At 46.3% G+C, this 11,754-nt stretch overlaps 1 protein-coding gene across 2 annotated transcripts in view; it reads left to right on the top strand.

Moving 5' to 3' along the window:
* The first annotated feature begins 623 nt into the window (after nt 1-623).
* Nucleotides 624-11,754, top strand: part of TFRC (transferrin receptor) — a 34,952-nt gene continuing 23,821 nt past the window's right edge. The window contains exons 1-2 of one of the 2 annotated variants that reach the window (XM_065411110.1): nt 624-694; nt 7,264-7,336. In XM_065411110.1, coding sequence (XP_065267182.1) covers nt 7,304-7,336 — 33 coding nt within the window. In that variant the 5' untranslated portion in view covers nt 624-694; nt 7,264-7,303. Of the gene's footprint in view, nt 695-784; nt 829-7,263; nt 7,337-11,754 lie in introns of those variants that run through there. The other variant, XM_065411111.1, reaches the window with a different exon arrangement.

Genomic DNA, 11,754 nt, shown 5'->3' with positions numbered 1-11,754 from the left:
CAATGGCACACAGGAGGCGCAGGGCTGTGGCATTGGCAGAGGGGAGGCGCCAGGCTGTGGCGATGGCACATGGGAGGCACCGGGACATGGCGATGGCAGAGTGGAGGCGCCAGGCCATGGAGTTGGCACTTGGGAGGTGCCGGGCTGTGGGGTTGGCAGAGGGGACGCGCCGGGCCATGGGGAGGCACATGGGAGGCTCCGGGTTGTGGCAATGGCAGAGGGGACGTGCCGGGCTGTGGCGATGGCACATGGGAGGCGCTGGGCCGTGGGTTTGGCACTCGGGTGGTGTCGGGCTGTGGGGTTAGCAGAGGGGAGGCGCCAGGCCATGGCGATGGCAGAGCACAGGCGCCGGGCTGTGGCGATGGCCGAGGGGAGGCCCCAGGCCGTGGCACACACAGGGAGGTGCTGGCTGGCGCAGGCAGTACGGGAGAGTCACACGCTCCCCACCCCCGCCGGCGCTCTGCCCTCAGCCACCTCCATCTCCCCGGCCCCCGTCGGGGAGAGGGGCAAACCCCTCCCCCCGCCCGCTCCGTGCGCGAGCTGCGGGGGACAGTTTGCAGGGGGGTGGGAAGGGACGTGTTACGTCACTCGCCGCGTTCCGTGGGGCGCGGCTGATTGGCCGGCAGCCGGTTAAAACGCGGCACGGCCTCCGTCTATTCCTTGAGGGTGGCTGAGACGGCGGCTGCAGCAGCAGGTGAGTGGCCGGCCGGCCTGAGGCGCGTGGCCGCAGGGTAGTTGGCGCGGGCGGGAGAGGTGAGGCGGCGCCCGGCTCCTCCCCCTCCCTGTGCCTACGTGCGGCGCGAGCCGGGCTGCTGCTGAGCTGTGGCGGTGAGCGCGGGGCGGCCCGGGGCTGGGCGCATGGGGGGGACTCGGCATTGGGCGCGCGCGGGGCTGCCCGGCCGTTGGCGGTTGGGGGGGGGAGAGGCAGCTCCTGACGCGGCCTGTCCGCGCGCGGGGTCGGCGCGTGGGCTCCGCTGGCCGGGGACAGGCTGCATGCAGGGCCCTCGCCGCGTGCGCGGGCGGGGCTAGTTCCTACCCCGGGGCGCACATGGCGCGCGGGGCTGCCAGGGCCGCGGTGACCTTGAGCGCCCGGGGGGCAGGCTGGAGCCCGGGCCGCGCGCGCGCTCTGCCCGGCCCCGGGGCCCTGCAGCGCTCCTGGCCGGGCAGTTCCCCTTCTGCCTGGGCCTGCCCCCCGAGGCGGCCTAAACCACGAGCTCCCTGCAGGGAGTGGGTCATCCTAGGCCTGCCGCAGCCCGTCACCAGGCGTCTGTCTCTGGCACCTCCAGCTACAGCCCCGAGCTGGGCTCCAGCCCGCTTTCCTTGCAACGGGGCACTTCCCGCTGGCTGCCCCCCACCCCCATTCCTGCAAGGCTGCTGCCCGGAGCCGCTTGGGAGCACGCTGCACGGAGCTCCTGGGGCAGGAGCCCCCGCCACGCCTTGCCTTAGCCGTGTAACTAATGTTAGTGCAGCTTGGCTGTGTGCACGTTTATTGTGGAGCATTAGAAAATGGCTTCTGTCAGAGCCTGCATTTTTTGTTGACCTCGGGACACAATAGAGGAGTGTTGCAATTCTCTGGCAGGGTGTTATTATTTAACACCTTTTGTACTTCTGAGTCTCTATTTTTAGACTGAAGGGAAGTCACTGCTATTGAGGTGCCTCCTTAGCCTGTGGTCTCTAGGCTATGCTGGCCCTTTTGGCAGGGCAGGGGTGCACGGCTCCATATTGCAGTAAGGACAGCTGGAGGTAGTACAAGTACAGGCAGGCTATAGTTGTCTAACCTTGTCAGAGCAGGTCTCGGTCACACGGCATTTGATTGACCAAAGTACTCCCACTGTTGCTGCACTAATGTGGTGGTCTTGTGTCACAGCACAGGACTTGCACTTCAAGCTCAGCGGTATATTTTCTGTGCTTTTCCCTAGAAGTTGTGGAGTCATTCATCTGAAAGGTGGGGTACCTTCAGCAGTTCTTATCTAGGCTGCTGCAGCAGCAGAGCAGTGCCCATAGGGTGGGATATCCTGTTTCTGGGAAAACTTCACTCTTGATTTGGCTCAGTCCTCTTAACTCGTGCTACATGAACTATGAAGCCTTATAGGCCAGTAATTAGGGACCTATGTTCACCACAGGTTTGCCACCTTATACAGGGTAAAATTGATTTATTTGGGGTTTGGACCCCATTGGGAGTTGGGCATCTGAGTGTTAAAGACAGGAACACTTAAGTGTCTTTCAGTTAAGTCTGCAGCTTTGGGGCACGTGGTTCCAACCCTGGGTCTGTGTTGGAGCAGACCGGCGCATCTGGCTCAACAAGACAGGGTGCTGGAGTCCCAAGATGGCAGGGAAAGCAGGGGCAGAAGTAGTCTTGGCACATCAGTTGTTCCTAAGGGGGTTTCTGTGATCTAACCCATCACATCCACAACCTCCCTAGGCAATTTATTCCAGTGCTTAACCAGTCTGACAAGAAGCTTTTCCTAATGTCCAACCTAAACTGCCCTTGCTGCAATTTAAGCCCATTGCTTCTTGTCCTATTCTCAGAGGTTAAGAAGAATTTTCTCCCTCTTCCTTGTAGCAACCTTTTGTGTATTTGAAAACTGTTATGTCCTCTCAGTCTTCTCATCTCCAGACTGAAAAAAAATGGGTTTGTTTAATCTTCCATTATAGGTCATGTTTTCTAGACCTTGAATCATTTTTGTTGCTCTTCTCTAGACTTTCTCCAATTTGTTCATATTTTTCCTGAAATGTGGGGCCCAGAAATGGACACAATACTCCAGCTGAGGCCTCATCAGCGTGGAGTAGAGTGGAAGAATTACTTCTCATGTCTTGCTTGTAATACTCCTGCTAATACATCCCAGAATATTTGCGCTTTTTTTTTTTGCAACAGAATTACACTGACTCATATTTAGGTTGTGATCCACTATGACCCCCCAGATTCCTTTCCACAGTACTCCTTCCTAGGCAGTCATTTCCCATTTTGTATGTGTGCAACTGAACATGCCTTTCTAAGTGGAGTACTTTGCATTTTTCCTTATTTGATTTCATCTTATTTACTTCAGAGCATTTTTCCTGAGACTGAGTACAGTAAGAATAGGATGTGAAGGATTTGAGAGCAAAACTAAGCAGCTATGCTTGATGTGATGGAGAAGAGGGAGCCAGTAGAGGGTTGCAGAAGGGGGTGACATGATCAAAATGATGAGCTAGGAAATCCTTGCAGCGGTGTATTGAATGGGGTAAGACTGAAGGTGTCCAAGCCAGAGACGTGGATGTTGTAGTAATTGGATGTTGTAGTAATTGAGACACGGTATGATGAGAATCTTGATAAGAGATCTAGCTGTGAATGGGTAAGCAATCTGTGCAGAAAGAATTGGTGAGTTTTAGATGTTCTGGATGTGGGATTGGCGTAGGTTAATCAGATTTTGGCCAGTGTGCCGCTGCCTCTAAATGCAGTGCTGTCCAGGGAAAATGGAGTTAAGATGCTTCACTAATGCCCTTCTGAAGTACTCAAGCGGCAGTTGCCTTAATGCACAGCTCAGGTTGCATTGCACAGTCTACATGAATTTACAACCCACACTGATGGGAGAGCTTCTCCTGTCAGTGTGCAGTAGATGTGTCCATCGTAGAAACTCTCCTGGTGACATAACTCCTGGTGTAGACAGCGCTAAGTCGATGTAACTTTGTTCAGCTGTGTAGACTTTTCACAGTGCTGAACATAATAGTTATACCAATTTATAAGTATGTAGTGTAGGCCTGGCCTGAAGCATGAACATTCTTTTGTGGATTATTAACTCCAGCAATGCCAGTGCACAACTTGTGATTCTTGAACAGGATGCAAATATCTGTGGCTAAAGGGAACAGGTTCTATAGGCCACCACATGGTGGCTTATTGAGTTGTCACTTACGCACCCTAGGGTTCTTTGAGTTCTAAACTGAGACATCTGGGCAAGAAACATCAAGTAATACTTCCCATTTTCTATAACTATAAGTTGAATTAAAATATAGTTATTTAGCTTAGTTAAGTGGGTGAATTTGAGTCTAACATACCAAATAAAACTCCTTGTCAGCTTGGGAAGGCAGTATGTTTGTCTGTCAGCCCCCAATAATGGGGGTATTAACAATTTGTACCAAGTGATAGCAAAACACTTATAAAAACAGTGTGCTTGCCCAGTCAAGCACTCAAAGGCCAAAATTTGCCCATGCAGCCTTAATTTGGCTGCTTGTATAAATGCACTATAATTAATGATCACATGCTATTTTTACAGCACACCTGCCTCATTCTGTGAATGAGTAGTTTAGAAGCATTCTCATTTAACTTGTGGCCTAAGGTGATATTTAATCCATACCATCCAAACCTGGCAGCAGATGCTAGATTAACCTCCTCATGGGTGTAGATCTGGTGCTCTCACTACAGTATCAGTGATTCACAAAACAAACTCACTTAGAATATCCCTTTGAGTTCAGGTGCTGGTGTCCCCACTTCACAGTTGGGGAGCTGAAGTGCAGAGTTTTTGGCCAAATTATCAGAAGATTTGACTAACTTTGGATGCCCAACTTGAGACCACTAGGTCCTGAACTTTTAAGAGTACTTGGTGTTTTTTTTTTTTTTTAATAGCACTAAATATAGTGCATGTGACTTCAGGTGCTTTTGCAGATACGCTGAGCACTCTCAAATCTGGCCACAGGTATCATGTTGTGCACCCAGAAAACAAAGTGCAATTAATGGTCACCTGTGAAGTCTGGTTTTAAATGAGTTGCCCAGCATCACATAGGAACACTGGCATATGCGGAGATAAATGCTATCCTGGAGAACTGGATTCGAACTGGCTTACCCATAAAACCATACTTCTGCTCTCCTCTACTTCATTCAGTACAACCCTCCTCCACAAATGAAGTAAGGTCCTATAGACAACCGCCTCATTCACTACACAGCCTTGCTTCCCAGGGCACTATCATACACTGAGTGATACAGGGGTCCTATAGAAAATTAGTAGAACTGATACAATCTTTAATTACATGATGTAGGCACAAAGGAGGGGCCAAATCAAGGCTACAAAGGCAACCTTAATTCTTGCACTTCCTAACTCAAGTGCTGACTCTTCAATCTTAATGTTCCAGTATAGCATTTAACCCCTAATCTCTAAAAATCAAAATCAAAAAGTGCATCATGTAGAACTACTGATGCACTGTGGAACCCCAGTTGGAACATCAGCAGGGTTCCAATCTCCAAATTCACAGCACAGATCTTTTATGCTAACTGAGTGACTGCTAGTGGTGGTAGGCTGTTATCCTCTATAGGGACAAGTCACTAGAGGGATGACACTTTGCGAGTGTGCTTCATGTTATCTTCTGACAGCAGAAGAATGACTCATGACTCTTGGATTTAATTCCAGTTTCTGTAGAGATGTTCTAATGGTTATGGGGGACAGACCCACCTGCATTCCCCTGTTCCTCTCCACTGTTAAAACAAAACCTGTGCCTGAGGCTGATGTCTGGCATGGAGGATTTCAGCCCAAATGTTTAGTTTGCCAAAGTTACAAGCAACTGAAAATGGGGTCTTATAATAGATGCTAGCAACATTTGCACCTGCAATTCCAGTTGAGGCTGAATGAGGAAGAGTCAAATAACTTACTTAGACTACAACTCTATCAAGTAAGTGATAAGGATAAGATTTGTCAGTCACAGGTTCCATGACTTTCAGTGGCCTCTGACACTTTCTGCTGGAGCTTTCAGCTCCATGCCTTTTAGTAAAATTCAGACAAGTAACAGGCTTCTGTGTATTTTGTTGCCCATGACCTGTCTGAAATAACCATGACACAAATCTTAACCTTAGTGATAAGTCTTACCTTGTACTCCTTCCCAGAGAGCACATCATGAGACATTCCAGTACAGTGCAGGACGACACATCTTGCTCATTACATTCAATTGGCAAAAGATGCCAGGATTGTTAAACACTTCCAGCCCATAAAAGATGTGATCTTTGAAACAGGTTTATTTAACCTTAAGTTTATTTAGTTGGTTCTAGGTCAGTGATTCTCAACCAGGAGTACACCTACCCCAGTAGAGGTCTTCTGGGGGGGTTGGAGGGTACATCATTCATCTAGATATTTGCCTAGTTTACAACGGGCTACCTAAAAAGCACTAGCAAAGTCAAAAAACACTAAAATGTTAGACAAAACGAGATTAAGTAACTTTTTCAGTAATAGTGTGCTGTGATTATTTTTGTGTTGTGTTTGTTTTTTTTTTTTTTTTGTAAGCAAGGGGTTTTCAAGTGAGGTGAAACTTGAGGTATGCAAGATAAATCAGACTCCTGAAAAGGGTACAATAATCTGGAGTGCTTAAGAAGCACTATTCTAGGTGTTGGAGAAACTATTCTTTTGGAGCCATTCTGGGGCTTCTGAGAGCCCACGTGCTTCTGCTGGTCACTGGACTTTAAAAGAAGTGTAGGGATGATTCCTTAGCATGCTTCCACTAATAAAATGGGGGGGACTTGATATCTAGATAAGATGGTGGCTATGACTACTGTGTATTCTTTCATCACTAGGAATCACATACAAAAACATTGGTATTTCCCCATCCATGGTAATCACTTCACTAAAGTGTTTAAATATTGGATTTGCTTTTCTAACGGTTCCAAAACAAAAGGTGCTTTAAGACTAACCACTCTTCCTGGCCTTGGCTATAAGGATTACTTGTTGGATGGGAGCTCGTGAATGTATTCTAGTTTTTGTTTGGAAATTACAAATATTATACTTTGGTTCTTAGCAGTAAGCTTTAGTTAATAAAATAGATACAACTGAAACTTTGGCTTGTTTCTTGAACTTGAGGTTTGGGGACTTTGAGAGACTGAACTTTGGGGTTTCCCATTAGAGCTAGCTGAGTTAATCACCATTTCCTCCCTTCTTCCCCCACACCAAGCCTTCAAATGGGGAGGGGATGCAGTTGGTTAGGGCAACTGCATCACTGTTAATACTGACCTTAGCAACACTCCAGCACACATACCAGAATGAATATTGCACATACATTTATCCAGGTAATCTTGCAACTCATATGGTATTTGGCAAAACTGAATAACTACATTGGTAGTACTTAAGATGAAGGCCCAGAAATACTTCATATAGAAAGAAGCTACTTCTACGTAAGCACTTACAAACTTTCTGCCATAGCTCTAAAGTGGCATAACACAGTAATTGGTGTTGCATCTGGCAGATTTAAGTAATGCTGATGTGCATGAGAGGAATTACAATTTTAATGTGTACATGTCTTTTTAAATTTTAGGTTTCAGTCAAGGAGTTGGAGGGAGCTTGTTCAAGAAGTTATGGATCATGCTCGATCAGCAATCTCCAACTTGGTAAGATTTCCTGTCTAGTAACGTTGCTGTAGTCTGAACACTTGCTCCTAGTTTAACTTTCACCAGAAGTAGTGAACACTTGTAGGAATAAAATCTAATCAAGATTGACATGTAATAAGATACTGAGTTTGTGCCACTCGAGTTTCTTCCTATCTTAGATGATCCTAGGCTGTGGTTTTTCAAGAGTGAAGTTTCAGGTTGAGCACCCAAAAGCCCCTAGTCAAAGTGACCTAAATCCTGACATCTGAAGATGGTGGTTCCCCCCAGCCCCATGGTGTCAAGTTGGACATATGAAGTCACTGGTCATTCTGACTATAATATATTGGTAGTGGGAATGGAGGAACCACCATCAGCTAGAAACTGTCAAAATGATATGATTTCTTTTAACCTGGTTTCACCAGGGAAGCTGAAAATGGCCAAGATGTAAGATAGAGGGGAACTGACTTCTGTGTAGAACTCATACAGACTAAGGCTTGTCAACAACTTGGCAGTATAGACAAAACTTTTGTCTTTCACAGGTAAAAAGTCCCCCTGTCCTCCCCTTCCCCCAAGATAAGTTTTGCTGCAGCAAGTGGCAGTGTGAATGCCCTTTGTCAGCAGGAGCACTCTCCTGTAGTCTTTTTCTTAAGATGAAGGATTAGGACTCCAGAGAATTGCCTTTGCACTCACATAGGGGAGGCAGTAAGTTGACTTTTGTGGGTCTTATTTTTCCTGGTCTGTTTGTAGAGACTGGTAGGGGGCAGTATGTTATGAAACAGAGCTCTGATAAGGGGGTGGAGGTGGGAGAGGAGTTACTTAAGCACAAGTGTGGACACAAGAACAGATATAAACTAGCCAACAAGCTTAGGCTTGAAATTGGGTAACAGTCTCAAATCTTCAGAGGAGTGAAGTTCTGGAACAGCCTTCCCAGGGGAGCAGTGGGGGCAAAAAACCTAACTGGCTTCAAGACAACTTGATGAGTTTATGGAGCTTCTAAACAAGGTTTGACATCTAGAAGCCTCTGTTAATTGGCTGAGCCTTAGTCAGTGGGCAGGGCTATCAAGAAGGCCAGGGCTTTATAAAACAGTGCACAAGTGGCCAGGGAGCTTTGCACAAGGGAGTTTGGAAGGGGAATGGGAATGGGGCAAGGTTCACTTGCTGTTCTTTTGATTGTAGTTTAGTTTACAGATTTTAAACGTCTTGATTTTAAACAACCCTTTCATTAACTAGGTAGCTGCAGGAGACCATGCAGGCAGAAGCCCAGCAGCAGAGTGGGGACTATACAGTTTATTGTGCTGAGTGCAGCATATATGATTACCTGCCCTGTGGGCGGGTGCCATATGTGTGCAGTCAGTGCAAGGAGCTCCTGGCCCTCAGACTGCATACTGGCTTTGGAGGCCAGGGTGGCGGAACTGGAGGAGCTAAGGGAGGCAGAGGTATGTTGATGAGGCTTTCCGGGACACTGTCGAATTGTCCCACCTCCGGTCTGACAGCCCCTGCGCTGTTGAGGAGGATGAAAGGCCCAGAGAAGCAGAGCAGTCAACGGGAGCAGAGGGAAACCTTCCCATACTTGGGACCCTCCTTCCAGACGGTGCTGGGGTTGCCTCTCGCACTGAGGTTACCTCTCCGGGGGAGGGAACTCCAGTCACTAGGGAAAGGCAGGTGTTAGTAATGGGAGATTCGATCATTAGAAACATAGATAGCTGGGTTTGTGATGACCAGGAGAACCATATGGTGACTTGCCTGCCTGGTGCAAAGGCTGCAGATCTCTCGAGGCATCTGGATAGACTTCTGTGTAGTGCTGGGGAGGAGCCGGTGGTCGTGGTACATGTAGGTACCAATGACATAGGGAAGGGTAGGAGAGATGTCCTGGAGGCCAAATTTAGGCTGCTAGGGAAGAGCCTGAAATCCAGGACCTCTATGGTGGCATTCTCAGAAATGCTCCCAGTTCCACACGCAGGGCCAGGTAAGCAGGTAGAGCTTCAGAGTCTCAATGCGTGGATGAGACAATGGTATAGAGAGGAGGGGTTTAGATTCATTAGGAACTGGGGAAACTTTTGGGATGGGGGAGCCTATACAGGAGAGATGGGCTCCACCTAAACTAAAGTGGAACCAGACTGCTGGCACTTAACATTAAAAAGGTTGCAGAGCAGTTTTTAAACTAGGAGATTGCTGACTACAGAGATGCACATGGATTGGACAGACTTCTCTTAGAGGAGAGTCTATTGATAGAGATTCTCTAGGTTATAGTCAGGAGCAGAAGATGGAAGAGGATAATTTAAGGGCCAGATCAGACAAACATTCCGATAAAGAATTGGACACATCAGGAAAGGGCAGACCAATAAACCGTGACAAGTTTTTTCAAGTGCTTGTACACAAATGCTAGAAGTCTAAATAAGATGGGTGAACTAGAGTGCCTCATGATAAAGGAGGATATTGATATAATAGGCATCACAGAAACCTGGTGGACTGAGAGCAATCAATGGGACACAATCATTCTGGGGTACTAAATATATCAGAAGGACAGAACAGGTTGTGCAGGTGGGGAGTGGCACTATGTGAAAGAAAATGTAGAATCAAATGAAGTAAAAATCTTAAGTGAATCCACATGTTCCATAGAATCTCTATGGATAGTAATTTCATGCTCTAATAAGAATATAACATTAGGGATCTATTATTGACCACCTGACCAGGATAGTGATGATGGAATGTTAAGGGAAATTAGAGAGGCTATCAAATTTAAGAACTCAATAGTGGGGGATTTCAATTATCCCCATATTGACTGGGAACATGTCACCTCAGGATGAAATTCAGAGACAAAATTTCTCAATACTTTAAATGACTGCTTCTTGGAGCAGCTGGTACAGGAACCCACAAGGGGAGAGGCAACTCTCAATTCACTCCTGAGTGGAGTGCGGGAGCTGGTCCAAGAGGTAACTGTAACAGGACCGCTTGGAAATAGTGACCATAAGATAATTAATATCCCTGTGGTGGGAAGAACATCTCAACAGCCCAACACTGTGGCATTTAATTTAAAAAAGGGGAACTATGTAAAAAATGAGGAGGTTAGTTAAACAGAAATTAAAAGGAACAGTGACTAAAGTGAAATCCCTGCAAGCTGCATGGATGCTTTTTTAAAGACACCATAATAGAGACCAACTTAAATGTATATCCCAAATTAAGAAACCCAGTAAAAACTAAAAAAGAGCCACCATGGCTTGGCTTAACCATGTAAAAGAAGCAGTGAGATAAAAAGGCATCTTTTAAAAAGTGGAAGTCAAATCCTAGTGAGGTAAATAGAAAGGAGCATAAACACTGACAAATTAAGTGTAAAAATGTAATAAAAGCCAAAGAGGAGTTTGAAGAATGGCTAGCCAAAAACTCAAAAGGTAATAATGTTTAAGTACATCAGAAGCAGGAAGCCTGCTAAACCAGTGGGGCCCCTGGATGATCGAGATACAAAAGGAGCACTTAAAGACAATAAAGTCCATTGCAGAGAAACTAAATGGATTTTTTGCTTCCATCTTCACGGCTGAGAATGTTGGGGAGATTCCAAAACCTGAGCTGGCTTTTGTAGGTGACAAATCTGAGGAACTGTCACAGATTGAAGGGTCACTAGAGGAGGTTTTGGAATTAATTAATAAACTTAACATTAACAAGTCACTGGGACCAGATGACATTCACCAAGAGTTCTGAAAGAACTCAAATGTCAAGTTGCAGTGTAACCTGTCCTTTAAATCGGCTTCTGTACCCAACAACTGGAAGATAGCTAATGTAATGCCAATATTTAAAAAGGGCTCTAGAGGTGATCCCAGCAATTACAGACCAGTAAGTCTAATATCAGTGTTGGGCAAATTAGTTGAAGCAATAGTAAAGAATAAAATTGTCACACAGAAAAACATAAATTGTTGGGCAAAAGTCAACATGGTTTCTGTAAAGGGAAATCGTGTCTTACTAATCTATTGGAGTTCTTTGAAGGGGTCAACAAACATGTGGACAAGAGGATCCAGTGGACATAGTGTACTTAGATTTCCAGAAAGCCTTTGACAAGGTCCCTCACCAAAGGCTCTTACATAAATTAAGTTGGCATGGGATAAAAGGGAAGGTCCTTCCATGGATTGAGAACTGATTAAAAGACAGGGAACAAAGGGTAGGTAAATTCTCAGAATGGAGAGGGGTAACTAGTGGTGTTCCCCAAGGGTCAGTCCTAGGACCAATCCTATTCAGCTTATTCATAAATGATCTGGAGAAAGGGGTAAAAAGTGAGGTGGCAAAGTTTGCAGATGATACTAAGCTGCTCAAGATGGTTAAGACCAAAGCAGACTGTGAAGAACTTCAAAAAGATCTCACAAAACTAAGTGATTGGGCAACAAAATGGCAAATGAAATTTAATGTGGATAAATGTAAAGTAATGCACATTGGAAAAAATAACCTGAACT

This window comes from Emys orbicularis, chromosome 9, assembly GCF_028017835.1.
Source record: "Emys orbicularis isolate rEmyOrb1 chromosome 9, rEmyOrb1.hap1, whole genome shotgun sequence".
Lineage (NCBI taxonomy): Eukaryota > Metazoa > Chordata > Testudines > Emydidae > Emys > Emys orbicularis.
This window is presented reverse-complemented; position numbering and strand designations above follow the sequence as displayed.